The sequence below is a fragment of the Lepisosteus oculatus genome, chromosome 17, assembly GCF_040954835.1.
Source record: "Lepisosteus oculatus isolate fLepOcu1 chromosome 17, fLepOcu1.hap2, whole genome shotgun sequence".
Lineage (NCBI taxonomy): Eukaryota > Metazoa > Chordata > Actinopteri > Semionotiformes > Lepisosteidae > Lepisosteus > Lepisosteus oculatus.
The window spans coordinates 4,797,847-4,820,368 of NC_090712.1; the positions used below are offsets into that span (position 1 = coordinate 4,797,847).

A 22,522-nucleotide genomic window follows, 5' to 3' on the forward strand; every position below is an offset into this window, starting at 1 on the left:
AAATAAAATGTCTTCCATTTTAATTCCAGTCATTGTGAGAATGGACAGTTCATTAGCAAAAATGTTTCTTAGGTATGGCAATTATTTTAACACCTCATTCCTGATTACAAATAATAAATTACTTATATTAGAAAAAGTTATTTTTTATATGGAACATATGTTTTTTTAAATCAGATACTATAAATAACATTGAGAATTTAAATGAAAACAATTAAACAATTTATTTTATTGGTAATAAAAGTTAGTGTGCATTGACATGTGTCACATATGTACAGTATGTGATGCAATAATATATTACATTTAATGAATATTTCACATTTTCAAAAAGACATAATTGATGAGAAAAAAATGTTGCTGGTAGAATAAACGTAAAAATCTTCTGGCTCATCCAACCAAATCAAATAATAATTGTATTTTTTGTACAATGCTTTAGTACAGCACAAATGCAGGTTTTTAGAGTCTGAAATGAAACTAAACTTTTGGATATCAGAGAAACTGCAGCCATTTTTTCAGCAGAAGTAAAACTGCGGCGAGGACACCGCTGCAGAAACAGAAAATCATTAACGCATTATTAAGGATATCCTGTAACTCTTGTTCAGTCGGAGCAGAGAGTTGCACTGTTAACCTTCAAAGAGAAACTGAATTTTAACATTAAAATCATTCAAAACATCCAAAAATAAGAAAGCTAAACGAACCCGTGATATTTATGTAAATTATGTAAGATTATTTGAAAAAAAAGTATCCCTAACAACTTTTATATTGCATGTATGCGTATGCGTTTGTTTGGTTCGATGTTACTTATTGTTGTTTGTTGTTGTAAATAGTTATAGAGCACTTAAAGAAAGTTGCACCGCAAACCGGCGGGGCTCCGCTTTAGGACCCAGAGGACTGCCCTGGCGATGCCTGAACTAGATAAAAAAGGGGGGTTCAGCGCCTGACGTCAGCGGGGTTTGATTATTTTAAACAGAACAAGATGGCGGAGGAGAGCGGGTTGAAGGCTCGGAATCATTCTGAACGAAATCGGAAAAGCAACGTCTTTGGCGAAGGTAACAGTTTATCCAGCAGCTATCCCGAGCAGCGTTGCTCTGAGGGGACGGGAAGCGATACGTGCCCCGCTCCGGCGAGCCGGCTGGCGCTCTGTTTTGTATCTGTTGTTGGTGTGTGTGTGTGTTTTTTTTGCTGAATTCTGTACCGAAAAAATAAATGTGTGTGTGTGTGCGCGCTTGTCGCTGCCCGGCGGGGAGAGCTCTAGGCGCACGGAGTAGGTGCGCTTTGGGCAGGGCGCTCGCCGTGCCGGGGCTGGTGCGCCAGGTCCCGGCTCCACCTGGCCTGCGCCGTCCCGCTGGACCGCACTGCTCTGCCCGGGCTGCCCGGGGGGCTGCCGCCGCCGCCCCGCGGGCCACGAGTGGCCGTGCCGGCCCGTCCCGGGGTCTTGGAGGAATGATGAGGTTGGAGCGGGGGGTATACAGTCGCCCCTGTGTTCAGGAAAATAAAGCACACCGGTCTATCCTGGTCCAGATACACATATGTGTGTGTGTTTTTCAGAACAGCCGGCGCCGGGTCGCAAACGTCTCTGGAATTGCGTTGGGCGCTTTGACCTGTTTCGGTGCGGTTTTTTTCACCTTCCTTTGAGATGGCGGGTTTATTTACTCAGGCATGTATGCCCCTTGCTAATTGCCGTGAACCCTCCCACCCCGGGAGGTCGATAGAGATAAATGGCGCTGTTTATTTATTTTTTCTTCCCCAATATCGACTTCAGAGGAGGTAGGGGCACGGCAGCTGTTGTGATTGGCGCTGCGCAGGTGCGGGTCTCTGGACCGAGCCGAACTGGGTCCGGGCACTGGCATTTACCCGAAGGGCTAGACGTTTCTTTGCGAGTGAAACAGAAAAGCCACCTGTTATGTTGCATCAGTTTAAGATTCTGAACTGAGGGGTGGTTCTGTGCCGGGGTTGCTGCTCTAAATGATTAAATTGACCAGCTCGTGGGGGGGGCGGTATTTTGCGGGGCTTACGCAGCGCGTGGCACACGGGGTCCGGCTCGCGCCAGCAGATGTTTCCTGAGCTCGGCACATCTGGAATTGCGGTGGCCAGTGATAATGACCCTCCAGCGCTGTTAGGGGCAGTTTTTTTCAGGGAGCTTTACCACTGCACCTATCAGAATAAAATTACTAAACCACGAGCAGTCATTTTTTTTAAAAAAAGTCGTTTCTATGACTAATTTAGATCAGAAATGGACGCTTTCTCGGTTTCCGAGTTGCAGTCCTACTTTTCCCTCCTCCGCCTGCCATCGCTCAAGATTTGCATAACTTGGGCGCACACGGCTTTATGTGGATTGAACTCAAGTCTCTATTAGGCGGTGGGAGAGCATTTTAAGAATGGACAGACGCGAGCAAAAAAACTTGACAAGGAATAACAGGTTTTGGTGGAATTTGGTTCTGTTACATTACAACGTGAGTTTGACTGCTTTCCTGTAAATCCCCGTACTTTACACACTGTGCAGAAGTACAGTAGCACTCCTGCCACCCGTCAGTACTTTGTGAGTTTTTTTTTTTTCCCCCTAAGCTGAGATAATCTTCAGGCAACAGTATTTTCCCAATCATTGCTTTTGCAAGCTGCAAGGAGTAAAAGTTTCACTTTTCTTGGCTGTGCTGTTTCAACTTTGGTCTCCTATGTTGCAATTTGAACCCTGGTCCAGTTTGGCACTGTCCAGGGTGTATTACACTTGGCATTTTCAGATAAACTATTAAATTAATTTGTGTTGGTTAGACATGCAGGGTTATGTAACTAGTGCTGATGCATAAGAAGTAACCTCCGGTACAGAACATGTCTTGATGAGCAGGACCCTCATGAATACAAGACTGTAAGTCAGACCTGTGCCAGCTGTCATGCACTCAGTCAGAAACACCTGTTAATGATCTGAGCCTGTGAAGCAGGTCACGGACCATCTTGTAAGACCAGGTCATTTCCATTACACAAACATTTGTCAGATCCCACCATCAAAACAAGACTGAACTGTCTGTATTTTTAACTTTATTTCTGTATCATGATGTGTGTGTGTATATATATTTTCTTTTCCTTTGAATAAAGGCATCACCCAAATTGGTGAGAAACTTTTCATCCGTGTATGTATTGATTAATCCTCCAGTGAATCTCTTTATATAGAAGAGTAAAAAGTAATGTTTGTCTTCGGATAATTGTAGCGCAGAATTGACTTGCAGCATCAACAGCAGGAAGTCCTTTCCGCTTGCGTTTGGCCACTCGGAACCAGTGCTTCTTTCGTTTTGGAAGCGGCCGGCGGGTCTTTCGATCTCCCTGTTGGTCTGCTTCAGCCTGCGCAGTCCTTTCCCAAGGGTGTGGTGCAGAAGGAGGACCTTGTGAAGTAAACGTGGTCGATAGATGGAGTCTGTCGGCCACAGTCCCTGCAAGAGATGCCCTTAAAGCGAGGAGGTTGCGTGTCGCTTAATTCTGATCAGGGTGCTGGCCTGCACCTTGACCAGAAGGGGTTTGTTTTTCCAAAGCTCTGTTGACTTTTTTGCACGCGCCCTGTGAGATGCCCGAGTGTGCCGTCAGGCTAGGTGTGGAGGGCTGTGCTTGTAGCGCTTGCAGAACTTGCTGCTCCTGCACCAGATTTGGGGGTTATCAAGCCGATGGAAGCGCTCACGCGCGGGGAAGCCTTGCGGGGAGATAACGGCGGTTTGGTCTGGGGCTGCTCTGAACTGTGGAGGGCACGGCCCGCTCTCGCAGGCCTTATCACAGGCCACCGGGCACTGATTTGCTCAGGCTCCCCGTCAGACTGACTGCGGAACGGCTGGTGGATCAGACTGCTGAATCAGTTCTAAAAACTGCATAAGAACAGGTCCGAACAAGAGGAGGCCATTTGGCCTGTCCAGCTGTTTCAGTAGGAAGCAGCCGATTGATCTGATCCAGGTGTTTCTCACTGCACATGTCTGTGTGGCATCTGCTTCTGTCCACTGGTTCGTGTCTCACTGTTCAATCTAGGGGAGTCTTCTGGGCTGGCTTTGTCCATGCCCTTGAGCATTTGAATGCTCTTTCGGCTTCCTGTTCAAGACCGTAAAGGTTAAGTTCCTTCAGCCTGTCACTATAGGAAACTGAGGAGGGTCTTATTGCATCATCAAGTAGTAGGCTTTTCTTTAGTTTAGGCATTAAGCCATTTTAAAATGCCATTTATTGTGTGTTACAAAAACATTTAACTTGTATGCCTGTTTTGAAAATGGAGCTGAGTCTTACAATTTTGTTGGATCTGCTCAGAGCTGCTTCCCACGGTCTTCACTCAAGTTTCTTGGTATTCCACAGTTATGGAGGGGTTAGTTCCTAAACATGAACTTCAAGAAATCTTGAGATCTCTGTGAAGAGTGACAGTGCTATGTTTTGGTGCCAAGCTTTAGGCCTATGACAAGAAATGTTTCTTTGTGCTGGGCTTTTTTCTCTCTTCAGTTGAATGACAAAAGCTGGGACTCAGTTATAAAAGTTTAAGGTGAGAATGCGGGTAGAGGTATTGGATACTTTTGCACTGTGGTTAGCACCCTGCCTGAACTTCAGAGAAATGCAAGAGCCCTTCCCGTAAATCTACAGTTGGTTCTTAAAATCTTAGCAGAAAGTCAAATCAATATTCAGTGAAGAAAACTGCATTAATTAACTTTAGCATTAGGGGCAACTCTATTAAGGCTACCAAATCTTTTTAGTTGTTTAGTGAAAAGACTTAAGAGAGTCAATCATTGTGTGGGTTTGGTTTCACTGGAGTGCTTTTCGAACAACTGTTTCTTGATTACGGATTTAGAATTCAAACAACAGGCTTTTGTTACACAATTCTGCTCTACAGCTCTGGAGTTGGTTTTGAGAAATGGTCTGCTTTTAAAGAGCGATTGTTTGCTTTTCCCTTTACTGATTCATAAGTACAGTGCCCATCTCGCACCACCCCAAACAGAAATAGTACGTTTCTGTGACCTTGTCTGACCAGTTCTGGAGCAGTTTTGCTTGGTGTTGGTTAATAGAAATGGGAGTGATGCTGTATCAGCTCTTCTAGCTTGGTTTTTTCAGGTATGATTTCCATCATTCTTCAGTTTCTCCTAATCTTTAACTATTTGAAAAGCATCGTAAATTTTAAAACGACTGCATCGCAATTCTCAGTTTATGGCCGTGATTATCCTAGGTATCCTAACCTTTTATAGCTTTAAACAAATTGATGTAAATTAACTTTTTGTTTTGTGGATTATTTGCACCTTCTAAGAATTGAATTTCATACAATATCAGCTTCAAGAACTGTTTACAGTGTGTCATGCAATGTTCTCTGCTAGTAAGGTCAAAGATCTATTAAATTCTGCCTTGAGGACTTCAGTTTACCTTTAACATTTTCATTTAGCACTGCATTTGAGCATAACCTTCCTGCTACGCATAAGTTCTATATACTGTAAGTTTATTTCAGCTAATACTGTTTTGATACTGTATTTGCCTAAACACAGTAGATTGATTTTATTTGGGTAAAAAGACTGCAGCTAAAGACATGCAAAGATCTTCTTTTGAAGAAGCTGAGAAGAAATAACCTTTTTTGCATAGATGTATTTATATAGCGATGGGGGGAGGGAATCTTGAATGTCATGTTATCGGGTATTGCCCATCTGCCAAGCTGTGCATCTCAGTTCTTGCTCTTCAGATGTCGTGAGGACAGCAGGATAGCCTTGGCTTAAATTGCAAGGAAATTAAAGGGAAATGCAATTGAAAAGGAAAGCAGATGTCTAGTATGTACATTGCTGTCATATAATGTAAATCCAGATTAATCTTTCTCTTTACCAACTTATCCTTTCACACATACTGCCAAGAGTGTATTTTATTTGTTAATGCAATGTTAAGTTTGTGAGCACTCTGCTGTTTGTAGGTAATTTGTGTCATGCGTTTTCCCAGTTTTACAATGCATAAGTACGTGTTAGTGAGGTCTTCCTAAAGCTCAATGGCAAGGATGCAAAAATACCTGACAACTGTTGCGGTTTCTAATAATAGTTTAATTTGTCTCCTTCATGCCAGGAGTGCATAAGTATCAGTACTTTAGCTATGTTTTCATTTTTGTCAAGATAGCAGCTTTGGAGTGTGTGGTGTTTAATCTCCACCACGAAGACCAGTCTGGTTAAGAAGCTCCAGGAGTGCGGAACTGGGGCTTCAGGGTGGGCTGCTTGGTCACGTTCGGGTAAAGGGGCATGGGAACTGGCTTCACTGTGGCACAGAGTTAGCTTCTGGCTGTGGTACAGCAGGCCTCGCTCCACGTCCGTTCACTGGCTGGCCTGAAGGATTGTGTGTTCTGAGGTCCCATTCCAGCTGTCAAGCTGCAGGAGTTAATTCACTGTTCTCCTCACCCTGACTGTAAAAGGAAGCTGGGTGGAGGCTGTATTGTCAGCGTGTAGCCGAGTGAAACCTCGAAGAATGCTGGGCGTTTGTTACGGGGAGGTGCTGTACGAGCCAACTTGGTATCGGTCTTCCTACTGATCCGATTTGACAAGACCAGCAAGGAGATTGTTTCCAGTTCGAGCCCGTAAGAAGCTGCGTGTTCTTCAGTGTGCGTCTTCTGAGAGCAGAATAACAGACTAGACCTAGGCTCTTGCCTGGGGACAGGGGGTGATTCATACTACAGTATGTGGTACGAGGTCTGCTTTTTGTTCTTTTTTTACATGAATTCCATACGTTTCTAGAAGTACTCCACCCAGATGTATAACTCGGGTTCCAATTCAGAATGTAATGAGCAAGGTTCTGGTAGGCACTGTACATGGTAGTGCAAGTAACATATTCAAACAATTGCAAATTGTGTAGGCTGTGCATTTCCTTTCCGGTGAGATTTTTTTGTGGGGGTTGTTGTTACAGAATGTCCGACTTGGGACATTAATATACAGCTAAGATTTTACACTGAACGGCTGTTCCAAGCATCTGCCTTTCTGCATGATATAATGGGAAATCATTGGTCATTGGTTTTCTGTGTCCCGGGTCGAGAGTACCTGAGCATGAATGCAAGGCATTTCCAAATGTTATCTTCTGTTGACCAGAATCGTCACTGAGGCTGATTTTCAGCCTGTCCCATCTGCGTGCTAAAAACCGCTGTGTCTTATTATTCTTGCTGTTAAGGGCCCCCAGTGGGAGAGTTGTCTCCTGACAGGGTAGAGCTGTTGAGAACTTGGCAGGGCAATGTTGTCTTTTTTTTTTTTTTCACGCCTTGCTCACATGAAGAGGCACGCTTGAGAACAGACATGGAAGAGCCTGGGTATTACCCGAGCGCAAGTCTGTACGCCACACGCATGTATATTTAGATGGTTGTGAGGTTCCATTAGCTCGCCCATAAGGAGCATGGCTGGCTGTCACTGGGAAACTTTGTGAAATAGAGAAGGTTTATTTATATCATGTTCTATATGGCAGCTTGTAATACCTGCAATGTCATCATTTGCAGTAATGTGATAAGGCCCAGCCCCTGCTACACTCTTTATGTCTGAATGTTTTGTCCTTGGCACAACATTGATGGAAGTGATCACTGCGTTCATGAACGAATCTGGAGGCTGCCGTTGGGGCGCTAGACACTGCACCATTCCCCCACCCCCACCCTCCCCCAAGTGGATGTGTTCCTGGAAAAACCCCATCTCCTCTGGTTCTTGATCTACCTAGGCTGTTAATCAATAAAGGTGCTGGATCTGTAGTTAAATACAGTTCTTGGCTCTCGCGCTCGGTTGGCATTTCCTGTGCCTACCTTCTTCCAGATGTAATAGTGTTGTTCCTGTCTGTCAGGCCACTGATAATTTAAGAGTTTTGGAGTTCTTAGTGTTTCTTTGCAAAAACCCACTCTCCCTCTGGAGCGTTTTCAAAAGCAGGAAGTTTAATTAGCCCAAGTGGTTCTAAAGGCCCTGTTAGTGAAAACTCAAGGAGGAGAGAGGATTGAGAACGATGGCTTTTAAAAAAACCCATGAGCACTTAAGTCCCGTTTTTGCCTCCTCCCGGGGTGGGTGACGGGTCATGAGAGCTGACATGTGAAGAAGCAGTGGTGTGGACAGGCTCTGAAGTCACTCTGGATCATGTGCCGGGGCTGGGGGATGGTTTGCACATATTTGCTGCAAGGCATTGGCGAGCCAAGATAATTGGATAATGACACGTATACAAGCGAGCCCTACCGCTTATTACTGCAACAAATTTCCCTGTTGCTCCCGAAAATGAGAATAGTTTGGTTTTTTTTTTGTAGTGGGAACACTGGTGTTTTATTGCGCGCGTGTGGCACGGGTACATTTATTTTGCCAGTTCACGTTGGCCAGACGGACACGGGGAGTACTGTGGGCGCTGGGCCCTCGAGAAAGCCGTTGCACGCGGGCGTACCGCCCCGATGAGCGTGCGAGAGGGGGCCCGTGGGCCGGGCTGTCGTCAGGCGCTGCAAGTGGAGCTCGGTCACCCTTGGACCTGGCCATCAATTGGGTTGCAGTGCCCAGCAGTTGGCAGACCATTATACAACTCTGCCTCACATTCCTCCCAGTGGACTGCACAAAACCTGAATTCATAGCTTAAGAGGATTTGGCCCCGCTGCTCCACATGAGCTGTTGCTCTAACATACTAATGATACGACAGTATTGTTCTCCTAATAAACGAGGCATGTAGGTTTGTTCCCTGTGAATTGTTCTTAATATTCATCAGGCTGGCTTATTCAAGCGTTGGTTACCTCATCACCTGTGCCCACGTAGTTCCCTGGCCAGTGCAGTGCTTTAGTGGCTTGTGGTAGGAGTGTCGCAGTTCGTTATGATCTATAAAATGATGCCTAAAATATCGGAGTAGTATCAAATCTGTGTAATGTGTAAAAACTTGTATAAATAATTTTGTTTGTATGACGTTTGGTATAGCTTTTTAGTTTCGCTATATCAGTTATTTAAATACCCAAGTACAAGTGTCATCTTAATTTTATTGATCCCGTTTTGGAATAGTACTTAAATGGGAGTTCTTTAATGAAGTCCAGGTGCTCCTTAATTTCAGGTCTGTGTTGTAATGTGTCCGAATACTTGTAATGTTTCACACTTTTGTCAAAATTAGAGCAGACCTAAACAATGACTGTTTTTTCTCTTTCCCCAGGGCAAAGACTCTATAGTGCTTTGATTGTGCTGAAATCAAAAAAGAATCTTTTGTTGGAACTGGACGTGGTAACTGCAGAGTTGTATTTATTATCTGGGAACTGAGTTAGAGAGAGAGAGCGAGCTCCGTTCATTTGCTTCCCGATTCCTGGTCTCGGCGAGTGCTCCTCTGATGTGTGGATTGTTGCCTGCTTGTGTAGGCTTTTCTTTCTTAAACTTGCAACCAGCCAAGAAATGTAGCTACTGAGACAGTCTAGAGTCACGTATGAGCAGGCAAGGTTGTTTCAAGGCAAATGAGAGCTAAAATAATTCTATTAAATGCTGATTATAGACTAGTCATCTGTCATGATCTCGGGACTCCAGAAGTCTAGAATCGGCAGGCTGGCAGTGTATCCAGGATAGCTCCAACAGAGAAACCTTGTGCTAGCACGTGCAGTGCAGTAGAAAAAGGTGACATTATTATAATTTTTTTTTTTGGGGTGTTCCAGATGTGAGCGGTGTGGAACGGCTCTCCCTCAACTCGGACGGCTGGCCGCTGAACGGCGGCGATGTCCCCATGAAAGAAGCCCGGCCCGTTCAGATCGTGCTGGCCCACGAGGACGACCACAACTTCGAGCTGGACGAGGAGGCCCTGGAGCACATCCTCCTGCAGGAGCACATCCGGGACCTGAACGTGGTGGTGGTGTCGGTGGCGGGGGCCTTCCGGAAGGGCAAGTCCTTCCTGCTGGACTTCATGCTGCGATACATGTACAACGGGGTACGTACGCCGGCGACAAGCGCCCTCGGTGGCGTCGCCAGGAGCTTAAGTGCGGTGTGGCAGGGATAATAATAATAATAATAATTGCTTACACTTATATAGTGCTTTTCTGGACACTCCACTCAAAGCGCTTTACAGGTAATGGGGACTCCCCTCCACCACCACCAATGTGCAGCCCCACCTGGATGATGACGGCAGCCATAGTGCGCCAGAACGCTCCCCACACATCAGCTACATGTACCAGTGGGGAGGAGAGCAGAGTAATGTAGCCAATTCATAGAGGGGGATTATTAGGAGGCCATGATTGGTAAGGGCCAATGGGAAATTTGGCCAGGACACCGGGGTTACATCCCTACTCTTTTCGAGAAGCGCCCTGGGATTTTTAATGACCACAGAGAGTCAGGACCTCGGTTTTACGTCTCATCCAAAGGACGGCGCCTGTTTACAGTATAGTGTCCCCATCACTATACTGGGGCATTAGGACCCACATGGACCACAGGGTGAGCCCCCCCTGCTGGCCCCACTAACACCTCTTCCAGCAGCAACCTACGCGCGTGGCATTTCTAAATGTGCTGCTTACACTGGTGGCCCCTGTTTGACTCCAGGTCAGCTGATGCCCGAGCATGAGCCAAAATCTCTTGCACACCTTTCACTGAGCTTCATGGGGATGATCTACAGCGTATTGACCAGCACCGAACACTTACAGTACTGGATTTGTGCACACTCTCCAAAAACACATTGAGATGCGTTGTAATTGTTTCCTTTTGGTGGCCAGTTGAAGACCTACAATGGGGTGGCAGCTGGGGTGACCAAGCTCCTCCCTGGGTTATGCCCCTGGCATCCCAGGGCTAGTCCTGCTTCCGATCGTACGCTCTATCCATAGTTCACGCTGGGTTTCCGAGTCATCACAACTAATTGCAGCATCTCTGATTGGATCTTAATAAATAATATTAGAATTGCTAACTTCAGTCTTTGTCGTGGTCTTGGTAGAGTGCTAGTTTTGCAGAGTTTGAGAATTGTCGGTTTTCTTTTTTTTTGTTAAAAAGTGTGCAGAGGCTTTAAGCATTCCCCGACGCTGGAGATGTAGGTTGTGTTTTTTTTTTCCTGAAGTTCATGAACAGCTCCTTTTGAGTTCACTGTAAGAAAAACATGTTCGTGATGAGCTTTCAAATGACCAAGAAATGCATTTAGGTGCTCTGTAATACCCACGTTTTACGTCTTCATGCTTCTCTGAAAACGAAGACGTGGCAGGGGCGTCTGCATTTTAAAGTTGCTTGAGATGGGAGGCTGTCCTAACTTACCTGTGAGGGGCTGAGTGAAGGAAGAAGAGCTGGTTTTCCTCATGAGGAGGTGACTGGGAGAACTCCTGGCCCTGGCAGTATTTGTCAAGTCGGTGAGCTTGCAGCAGGATGTGTGGATCACTTTACAAGCTGTGATTTCTGCTTATAGGTCGGGTAACTTGGGAGGAGCTATTTTTGTATTTGTGTTAATGCTGTGAAGGAGAAACGAAATTACTTCTTGATTGATTGTCGGTGTCCTTTTAGATGTTCTTTTGATTTCACAGCAATTAAGAACGGTTAAGTGTTAAGCTATGGTCAAGTTGACATCATGGACCACTTTCCATCTTTTCCTTTTTAGTGCAAATGAAAAATAAACCCTTAGGTGCTTTGGAAATTTCGATGAAAGGTTAGGGTGTGTTTACAACAGTTTTGTTGTCCAAAACAACAGAGCACTCAATTTACTGCATCTTGTGAAAGTTTGGATGTCCTATAGTACATGAACTTTTAGCTTGTATTTACTACCAGGAGAGACAATAGGCATTTTCATTCCTACACTGCACAGAACAAATTGATACCAGGTTTTACTTTGGAGAAGCGGTGTAGCAGACTGGTAGTGCTGTGAGGGAGAATAGCTGTCGTTTGTCATGCTTGTGCTTTTTGATGTTGTTTTCCGCTGTTGGTGTTGTAAAATGCTTGTCAGAGGTTTAACTGAGGCGGCAGTCCTACTCTGTCAACAGCATGTTTAGGGCAAATGCAGTCCAAGCTGCTGGACTTATTTTTGTAGTCTTTGGTCTTTTCTCCCATCGCTTCTACAAGACTATATATAGCTCCTAGTTCTCGATGCGTAAGGTACCTCCATGCTGGGCAGAATGACAAGTGCAAAGTCACCGAGTGTCCGTGCATGTCCACTGCAGCCTGGAAACCATCCAGAATGCTGCACATGAACGTGTGGTCCAGGCCGGGGGGTTGTTTGGCAGAGCCTCTGCGATTGGCTGTCCCAACACGGGCAGGGCGGGGGCGGGCCCTCCCCACGGGGAGCCGTTATCTGCACACGCGTACGAGGCCGGCGCAACGGGAAGCGGGAGGCTTTGAGCCGTCTCCGTGTGCTTATCTCTGCCTTCTGACATCTGTTCCCTTACCCTCACGCTTTATTTTTGCAACTCCGCTTTTAAGAAAAACCAGCAAAGCTCTGTGAAATGGAAACGCGTGACAATTCCTGTCTGATATAAACGAGAGTCGGCTGTCAGGGTAGTTCACCAGCACGGCATGATAACAATATTAAATCTGAAAAGTGTCATCTCGATGCTTTTGATGGATCGCTTTCTTTCCTGCCAAGTGTAGAAAAGGTTTTATTTCAGCAAAGCGAATGTTTCTTAAAGTATCGTGGTACTGCCGCTGTGGATACATCCATCCCGTTCAGCAGGTTTACAGTAAGGTTTTCTGAAATCCTTGATTGTGTCTTCAGTTGTACCTGTGTGCTTCTGTAGACTGGCGTGAGTATGGGACGCTTTGAGCCGACGCATGAATGTACACCTGGGGGACTGCTCAGCTGGGTGGTGTTGCCCGTGACGTTTAAAAGATGAATGGCTGGAGTGTGGGTGAGGAAGTGCGGGCAGACCCCTCCCACCCATTCTCCCCCGTGTGCGATCACGGTGTTCGGAGCTGCCAGCTGAGCTGTGAAAAACACGTGGCTGTTCCAAATCGGCTAGGCGTTAGTTTAACCCACACCCGTTTTCATCTATTATTAAAATTCTCCCATTTAAATAAAAGCCAGGGATGTTTGCACACAGTGAAATGTCTCATTCTTTCGTATTTTTAGAAGCTGTGGGATCCTAGGCCTATATGTGCAAGTTACAGATTAAATAAAATAATGTGAAAACAACCATTTTTTTTTTTAGTTATTGCAGATTGTTTGCTTATTTTTGTTTAAAACAACTGGTTAATTGCTTCCCTGGTTGAAGGTTGCTGCTCTCATGTAGTCTGATATCTAGAGATGATTATGCTTTAAACCTCAATTTAAAGCTATTAATTTCATAACAGTGTTATAAATGCAATTTTAGAAATAAGAGAGGGGCTTAGATCATGTTTTCTGGCTTTAATTTAAGATGAATTTAAGTTTTCATTTAATCACAGTAATTATCAGTTTCAAATATGAATACAATTTGAAGTGCTAAGAGTAAGTTTCATACACATACTGTAGTTTGAAATAAGAAACTTAATTCTATGAATTAAGTTAAATCTGTTTTAAACAATGTGTTGCTGTAACATTTTATTTGTAGCAGAAATGTCCAAAGTACAGTAATTACATAGTTCATAGTCTTGCAAAGAACGTGCAAGTTTATGCATGAATTACTTAATGAATTTGTCCTGTTTGCAGGAAATGGTACTTTTAAAATGTTCTATAAATGATTGGGTTTTCCTCACATACACTGAAACATTATCAAATTGGGCGGAGGGGTGGCTCTGTGGCTCAGGATCTGCGCCTGTGGCTGGAAGGTTGCCGGTTCGTATCCCGCGGCCGGCAGAGGAATCCTACTCTGTTGGGCCCCTGAGCAAGGCCCTGAACCCCAACTGCTCCAGGGGCACTGACCCTGCGCTCAGCCCCAGGCTTCTCTCCCCGTGTCTCATGGAGAGCAAGTCAGGGTATGTAACCCCTGAAGAAGCCCTCGCTGGTCTTTCAGAAGAATCACAGGGCTTTCTTGCAGCCTGCTGAAATCTTTTGTAACCAGCCAATTTCTGCACAGTATGAAAGTTAACCCTATCAGGGCATATAACCTGTTTCCAGTAATTGTGTGAATTAGATGTTGGCTGAGTCCATGTAGTTCCCTGGTGTGTGTGGTTTGATTTGAGCTCTTTCTTTATGAATGCTGATGGCACAGTGCCCTCCAGTGGTACAGCTTGGCACTGCCGATGTCTTAACATTCACAGGCCATGGTCAAGGGGCATAAATGGTTTTTGTTTTCTTTGCCTTAGAATTCCAGTTCTTGGCTGGGAGGCCATGAAGACCCCTTGACCGGCTTCACCTGGCGCGGGGGCTGTGAACGAGAAACCACCGGCATTCAGGTCTGGAGCGAAGTCTTTGTGGTGGAAAAGCCCGATGGAAGCAAGGTGAGTCTGCCCGCAGTGAAGGGTTTACCTGTTCATCCGAAAGATCCTTTTCCGTTGGTCCCACAGTTTTACTCTTTCGTAGAACAGATAAGTGAGCTCTTAACTGCGCTTCACAGTTTTCACCATTCACTCCAGTCCACAACTGGCTCGCTTGGCTCATTCTCTTGATTTGCCAGTGAATGTGTTTGGAATCCTGTTAAAACAATGTGCATACTTCCTGTACATACTAGAGGCTGTTCATAATCCGTTTTTACCAGTTAATTTTTCTCTTATTAAATGTTCAGCCTCTCGTGTCCCTGTAATTATATTTGGCAGTGCAGAGTGTCTGCTGCAGATGTTGTGTATGGTTGGGCACGTGGTAAATGACCTTTATCTCCTTTGTAGGTTGCAGTGCTTTTAATTGACACTCAGGGGGCCTTTGACAGCCAGTCAACCATCAAAGATTGTGCAACTGTGTTTGCACTGAGCACCATGACCAGCTCAGTACAGGTTTGTGGTTTTTCATTAACTCTTCAGTATGCGCAGTTTAACTCTCATCTCCCTGTACAGAGGGGTGCAGGTAATTGCATTGTTAAAAAGCAATATTGAACCTTTTAATCTTCAGGGAAGTGGTGTTTTAAATGGGTTAAGTGAAGAGCAGGGAGAGGTCTGTGCCTCGGTTTTTATGTTTAAATTTGTCTTTTACAGGTGTACAACTTGTCCCAGAACATACAGGAAGATGATCTTCAACATCTTCAGGTAGGTATACCCCCCCCTCCCCCCCACTATATTCATTACATATTCATGCAAACACTGTAAATATAGGATGCAAACTTGATTTAGTTAGACTCCAAGCAAAGTATTGGAGAGCGCTGTGTTAATCACAAGTCACAAATTTGCTAACTACTGTTGTGCTTAAGGTAGGTTATTGAAACTGGGTAGTGGGAAAACAGGACTCCAGAATCCATCAGGTTTTTGAAATCTCTTCAAAGATCTACAGATCTAGATCTTTTTTAAAAAAAATCATTTAAGATGAAGCTCATCATTTGTTCTGTTATTTGTCTATAGCTCTTTACGGAATATGGACGCCTTGCTATGGAGGAAATCTACAAGAAACCCTTTCAGGTATGTTTTTCTCGGATTGCCTTTGGTGATGAACATGTATCTTATTTTTCAGTAACAATCTAGTACAAGAAGAGGTCATGATGAGCCACAGCCTGTCCTTGCAGACATGGTGCTGAGTTATGGCTGGCTGGGGATGTGGGCCGGTTAACCTGGCTGGCACGCCTTTGGATTGTGGCAGGAACCCCCCCGGTCATGTGACAAGCATGCAGACGCCACACAGAAGGTGTGAAGGCCCAGGCTGAAGTCAAAACCATGAGCGGGCGACCATGCTCTGGCACCTTCAGCCCTTAAATCATTAGGCTTGCTTACATTCCTCATGCATCATGCACGGTCTCTAAAATACAAATTATTCCTTTAGCAGAAAAAAATTGCCAACATTTTTGATGGTTGTATCAAACCTTTTCTTTCAAATAATTCTTCAAAATACACTTTTCAGATTTTTTTTTCTTTGAGCCCAACTTTTATTCCTACCTGGAGAGTCAAATCTTCCCTTCCTACGAGCTGGGAGAGTTTAGGAGAGTGCATTTTTTTTTGTCAATTTGAAACATGAGCATTGATGCTCCATCTTCATTGTCTCCCCCCAGAAACTTATGTTTCTTATTCGAGACTGGAGCTATCCATACGAACATCCTTACGGCCTGGATGGAGGAAAGAAGTTTTTGGAGAAGAGATTGCAGGTGAGTGCAACATCCTTTTTTTTTTAAAAAAAAAAGTGGTTTGTTGCATAATTTGGGGTGGGCAACTGGAAATGTCTGAGTTTCCTATACATCGGGGAGCACAGTGAAATCGTAGCTGTTTCAGAAGAGTTGCTGAGAGGCTGAGGCATGGATTGCAGAGTATTTATCAAGGAGCCCTGCTCTCTGTTAGTTGCTTAAGCCCTGCTTCAGCTTTCATTAACCTACATAAGGCTACGAGTGAAATGGCCTCCAAGCCAGACTTGCCATTGGTTATTTTGTGGGATAAAAAGAGCATCTTGTGCTGGAGGGTACTGTGTGTGCAGCAGGCAGTAGGGGTTACCCATCTGTCAAGGCTTCAGAATAGCTCTTCAGAGGGTTTTCAACGTTCGCCTCCTGTCGACAGGTGAAGGAGAACCAGCATGAGGAGCTCCAGAATGTAAGGAAACACATCCATTCTTGTTTCTCCGACATCGGCTGTTTCTTGCTGCCACACCCTGGTCTAAAAGTTGCCACTAATCCCCACTTTGATGGAAGATTAAGAGGTATGGCATTCACATTCACCCCAAAATTCATCAAGCCCTTCGTCTGCTTCCACTCTAAGCGAGAAGGAACTGCTCTCCAGGACTTCCAGTACGTGAAGATCTTGCCTGGTCTCCACTCTGTTCCATCCGAGTCTTGTCCTTTGCACATCGAGAGCTAATTGAACTCAAAGGAAATTACACCTTTAGCCAAGAACCATAGTCTGCAGCGAAAGGCCAGCATTATTTTGGATTTTTCACATTTATGTACAATGCAGGTGCATTTAGTTGGCTTTTCTCATTTTAAAACGTATTGCCAGTTTTGTCAATTTTTTTTATTCAATAAATTGTGTGTACCTTATCGACTTTCAATGGTGTAAAATGTATTTCCAATAGTGTTTTCTGCCTTTGGCTTACTCAAAAAATATGGGAAGGATTGTTCTCTTCTGCATGGTATGAACTTACTGGCGGCTCTACTGTGATGTTTAGATATAGATGGTGATTTCAAGAAGGAGCTGCAGTCTCTTGTGCCATTGCTACTAGCCCCCAAGAATTTGGTAGAAAAAGAAATTGGAGGATCCAAAGTGACCTGCAGAGATCTCGTGGAGTATTTTAAAGTAAGTAAATATCATTTTTTGCCTTCATTTTAGCACCACGGATATTGTTCCTTAATGTATTTTTTTTAATCTCTAGGCATATATCCGGATATATCAAGGAGAGGAACTCCCTCATCCCAAATCCATGTTGCAGGTAACTGGATTGTCAACTGCTCCTACACTTGTTTTTAATTTTTTTTTTAATTATACACAAATAATGCTGCAGTGAATTGATAGAATTACTTGCTTGAGATGAAGGTTATTGAGCTGTGCTTTTGTCTCTCTCCCCCACATACTCAACTACTTACACTCACTGGAGAAAATCCTAGGAACCTCCTTCATCCAATGTTGGCATATTTGCAGCCTAGTCCCATTCATCCCACTCTGGGATGAGGGTAGCGGGTGTTTCGGATACTGGTTTTCAGTAGGGTTGACATGGGAATTCTTCAGCCAAGGGAGGTGTTGGAATCGTCTTGTCTTTTCAAGTCAAGCACATATGGTCTGCTTGCCACTGGGAGAATCTATTTTATTTGACTGGGATTTCCTCATATTTTAGCCAGTGAGTGTATGATGAACACTCTAGGTCCTCCCTTCATTTAATGGGATCAGTTTTCCCTTTTTCACAGAAAACTGAAAAACCTACTACACTATTTAGGGCATTTGTATCCACACTAAGATGTCTGCATAAAGTAGTGCCAACATTGTTAGAAGCTTATCGATCCCAATCCCTGTATCTCATTGTCATATTTATACCCAGTTGTGAACTACTCTTAATCTTTTATTGGTTATTTTACTGCACAGTAACAACAGACATGAAAGTTTATTATAGGAACAGATTGTGCAATCAAGAATGTTGCGTGAATTTCAGGTGCATTTGTGAAAATGACAGAAGATCATCCTATAGTCCGAAAGGATTGTCTGCACTTTGAATAACATTTCACAGTCCCCGTATTTCCCGCAGAAACCCCAGGACGGAACAATTCCATCAAACACCAATCCAGTCTTGAGGTTTATTCGGGTCTAAATTGTGGACTGTCACTTGTTGAAAATGGACGATTACAGTGTCCTGGTGCGGCAGGTAATGAAGTGCTTTGTGTTCATACCCAGGCAACTGCTGAGGCCAACAACCTTGCAGCTGTTGCAGGAGCAAAAGACGGCTACAACAAAAGCATGGAGCAGGTAGGCATGTCCTGGCTTTGCAGCAGTTCTGAAGATGCTCTTTGCAGCTCTTGATGGACGTGCTTGATTAACGCCGCAATCCGATGAACCTTAAGTGCAGGCACACCGTAAAAAAACAAAACAATCGTGTAGCGCCTTGAAAATAAACTGCAATTAAGTGGAGGTTCTAAGGTCAATAATCTCCTTTTCACTAATCCGATAGATGCCTTAATTTAGAGTCTATTGCACCTCACACTGGAGTGTTTTAAATCATGTATAACGTTTACCTGACCTTACTTTTGACTGAGGAAAAGGCTTGTCCATTGAATGAGGTTCTGGCTTTAGCTCAAGAGGAAATAAGCATATAGGAGAAATTCCGGAGTCCTTTACCCCCAAATGACTGCGGTCGATCTGACACCGGTTGGGTCACCTGCTGGAGGGAATGGCACGGCTCCTGCGTGTTCCTCGAGGAAGCCGAGCGCTCCGAGGACCGCGCGACTCGCTCTGTCCTGGCCTAGAGTACGACCGCCGCCGCTAACCTGTCCTGTAACGTGCCCAGGTCTGCGGCGGGGACAAGCCTTACATTTCTCCCAGCGAGCTGGAGCGCAGGCACGAGGGCTTCCGGGAGTCCTGCGTCAGGCAGTTCTGCTCCGTGAAGAAGATGGGAGGGGAGGAGTTCTGCCGCCGCTACCAGGACCAGCTCGAGGCGGAAATCGACGAGGCCTATGCAAACTTTGTCAAGCACAACGACAGCAAAAACATTTTCTTCGCCGCCCGCACACCAGCCACTCTGTTTGCCGTTATGGTGGCCATGTACATCGTCTCAGGAGTGACTGGTTTTATTGGGTTGAACCCGGTAGCGACCCTTTGTAACCTCATCATGGGAGTAGCTCTTGTGTCCTTGTGCACCTGGGCGTACGTGAAGTACTCGGGAGAGTTCCGAGAAGTGGGGATGCTCATCGATCAGCTAGCGGAGACCTTATGGGAGCAGGTGGGTGTCAGCTGTTCTTCCGTTGTCCTTTCTGACTTTGGATTCCCGCTCAAGATCGAGGCGAGGTAATTGTTTTCGGGAGAAGTGTCCGAGTGGATTGCTTCGGCTGTTATTAAACAGTCACTTGAACTTCTGCAAGATTTTTCGTGAGAATGTATGAAAGTGACGTTTGTGAGGAAATGCATCTTAACCCAGGTAGTAGGTTATTCTTATATAGTGTATGAGGTAAGCTGCTGTAAAGACCATTTAAGTTGAAGCCAATTTACTCGTCTTGCATCTGTCCTGTTGAATTCAGCTTTGCAACCTGCTTTTGCTTCATAAACAATGAACAATGTTTTCCATCTTTGTACACCAAAATCAGAGTTCACAAATGTTGTAGAAACACTTATATTTGGTTAGAACTGCATCTCCAGTGGTTTTAGTGTAAGAATCATGCAAAGCAAAGTAGTACATTAAGATGAATGCCTTGCCCAGTCCACTGGAAGATAAAACTACACCACGCCTAGGCGTACTTTGGAAGGCACGGTTTTCTGCACCTTTTTGCCTTCAGACTTCAGAAGATCTCCAGAATATTAGGAAACTAGTTGATGTAACTTGACCAGTTTATCTGAGAATTTCTAATCCAGTGTTCCATTTTGACTGATTTTGGTTTACAGAATAATTCCCTCTCCCCTTCAACCTTTTTGTGTGCTGCTGGCCTCTTGGGGGGGTTTTGCAGTGCAGTTAACCTCTCGCAAATTAGAGAGAGCTTGATCCAAGATCCACACATTTCAGTGATGACATGAATTGCTGCTTGCCTGATTTGTCGGTCTCTTTTGACATTTCCCTGCTTTAAATCCTAACCTTTCTCTTATTCTAACCCTGTTCTTGCTTCTTTTCCTTTGCTACACAGAGGACTCCCAGAAAGGTGAGACAGGATGGCACATCCCACCCTTGCTTTTTTCCTTGCTTCAACTTTATTTGGTTTTCTTTAACATGTCTGCTGCTAACTTGACCCATTCCCTCTTTTAGGTGTTTTCCAAGCTGTTTGAATTGTTGAGAAGTCGAATGGCAAGGCGTTCTTTTGTACCTGCCACGCGAAAGAGACTGTCCTCAACCAACAATAACAAGAAGAAAAACTAGCTGTTTTTTAGTTTTTGGCTTTGTTCTCGAGCTGGGTGTTCGTCTTTTATTTTTATAAAGTACATTGTCAGCGCTGTGGACAGGCCAAGCAGGTCTAGATAAATACTGTGCAGACTACTTGGCTCACACCACATGTAGAGTACAGGTTTGCACCTAGATCTTTTGAACTGTTTTTTTTTAAAGAGGTTTGGGGGACAGTTGGTGGGAGTGGGGTGGATGTTCTGGTTATTCTTGTGTGATCTTCACATCAAACTTCTCATTGCCATCGTTTACTTTTTTTAATTTGAGTAAAAAGGTATCTTTTATAAGTAAATGTTTTATTTTCTTACCGTTTCTGTTTTTTCTTCATTCATGTCCAGATTTACTTTGTTTTGGTTTTTTTTCCCCTCTGAGTTTAGCCTCGTTTTACCATACTCTTTTCCTGTCGCACATTCTCACTTTTCAGGTTTTGAAGCCCCTGAGTGATCATGTTATGGAAGACAACATGAGACAGACTGTGGCCAACCCCATCAAAGCTGCAATAGCAGGGCAGGTCACCCAGCACGCCAAGTTAAAGGCACACTGAGAGGCCCGATCGCAGGCGCCTTTAATCCGACTCTGTTGTAACTCGAATGCTCGTCGTAGACTGAGGACTGTTTGAACCAAAGTTTGCTCTCTAATGTAGAATTAAGAGCTGAGCCGGCTTCACCGAATGCTGCCACCAATTCTGAAGATGCCCATCTGGCGAACTGTTGCAGTCTTTCTTTTGGTTCAAAGTGGGGGAAAGATGTTCTTGCTAAATGTGACAAGGTTGATGCGTCGCCCACTTTTTGATTAGATTGGGAATTGAGATTTGTCCCCATGACAGTGGGACAGTGAGCGCTGGTTTAGAATTTTTTATCTCTATTGTACGCAGAATTTTATAAGTGGATTGCACTGGTTTGGTTTAAAGGGTATTTCAGGGAAAGGCAGCTTTGCAGCTGCTTTGTTTAACTCAAGCAAACCTTTGTCCTAGTGACTTTTTGTGAGCCTGTCTGGACTAAATTTAAAGATCCTCAGTGGAAACAGATTTGCGAAGCCTCGAGCCACTACATTTTTAATAACAATTTTAGTGTGTACCAGTATTAAACATTGCATGATATCAGATCTACACGGCACGCACAACATCAAGGTAAAGTTACTGTAATTAGAGGAAATTAATTCACAACTGTACATTGCCTTGCCTTCATAGCTGCAGACTGGCCCTAAAAGGATTTATCAAAGAAAAGCTGTACTAAAGGTGACTTTTCTTTTTTTTTCTGTAACATAGCACTAATGTAAATTGATTATGCCAATGTTTGTGACAATTCCATCCAAAATACATTGCCTACAAGCTCATGTCTGTACAGTTTAGATTTTTTATCAGATCTCAGAGATAGGGCATGTATATGAACTATAAATATATAAATACCAGTTTTCTATAAAGGTTTTTGTAGTTTATTGAAAAAAGATTCTGTAGTAGGCTAAAGTGCAGTTAATGTAAAGGAATGTTTTGTGGTTGGTGTAAATGTGAGAATGCTTTTTTAAACCAATGTGAAATATCTTGCCTTGGGCACTGTAATTCCACCCCTCCTGGCAAAGCAAATTGGAATGCTAGTGGAACTTGATTTCTTTATTTTTGTTGCTTTTTAAAGTTATTTCTTGTAATTTATTTTCAGTACATAAAATCAAACTATAGTAATTCATGCAGATTAAATTGGGGAAGCAAGGGAGATCAGGTCCTATTGGGTTAGTTGTGAAATGTTGTCTTGCTTTTAAAAAAAACCTTGATTTTTATTTTGAGGTTAAATAACTTCAAAGAGGGAGTAAGGGGTGTTTTCTTGATGGAGCTTCTGGATGGTGCTTCCTGCTTGTCCCTTTTCAGTGTCATTTGATTTCTGGACAATGTCTTCTAATAAATAAGCCTTGAACAATGTTATTTGTCCTTAAAATAGATTTTACAAGGTTCACTAGAAAAGAAAAAAGCACTTTCTTTCCCAGGGGGAAATGCTTCCTATGTGGTGATCTGCTGTTTAGTGTTTTCCCTTTTCAATAAAAGAATTCTATATTGGCCTTGTTCTTCCTTCAAGTGCAACTGATGGTTTTTAATCAACTTTAG

General features: G+C 44.0%; 1 protein-coding gene across 3 annotated transcripts; it reads left to right on the forward strand.

Annotated features, from left to right (window-relative positions):
• The first annotated feature begins 936 nt into the window (after positions 1-936).
• Positions 937-22,474, forward strand: LOC102693043 (atlastin-2). Of its 3 annotated transcripts, XM_006638540.3 has the most exons (14): positions 937-1,046; positions 9,584-9,852; positions 14,106-14,240; positions 14,625-14,729; positions 14,928-14,978; positions 15,288-15,344; positions 15,929-16,021; positions 16,425-16,563; positions 17,029-17,156; positions 17,233-17,289; positions 18,243-18,314; positions 18,853-19,284; positions 20,177-20,191; positions 20,296-20,945. In XM_006638540.3, the coding sequence occupies exons 1-14, from the start codon at positions 974-976 to the stop codon at positions 20,404-20,406; spliced, it is 1,737 nt and encodes a 578-aa protein (XP_006638603.2). In that variant the 5' UTR covers positions 937-973; the 3' UTR covers positions 20,407-20,945. The 3 variants fall into 3 exon arrangements, with proteins under 3 accessions (XP_006638603.2, XP_015218101.1, XP_069035910.1); XM_015362615.2 differs by lacking the exon at positions 20,177-20,191 and having other exon boundaries at positions 20,852-22,474; XM_069179809.1 differs by lacking the exon at positions 20,177-20,191.
• The last annotated feature ends 48 nt before the right edge of the window (positions 22,475-22,522 follow it).

Coding starts and splice junctions, on each gene's coding strand:
- LOC102693043 (XM_006638540.3), top strand. CDS start 974: ATGGCGGAGGAGAGCGGGTTGAAGGCTCGGAATCATTCTGAACGAAAT. Junction 16,022..16,424: donor TTTTGGAGAAGAGATTGCAG/GTGAGTGCAACA, acceptor TCCTGTCGACAG/GTGAAGGAGAACCAGCATGA. Junction 18,315..18,852: donor ACAACAAAAGCATGGAGCAG/GTAGGCATGTCC, acceptor TAACGTGCCCAG/GTCTGCGGCGGGGACAAGCC.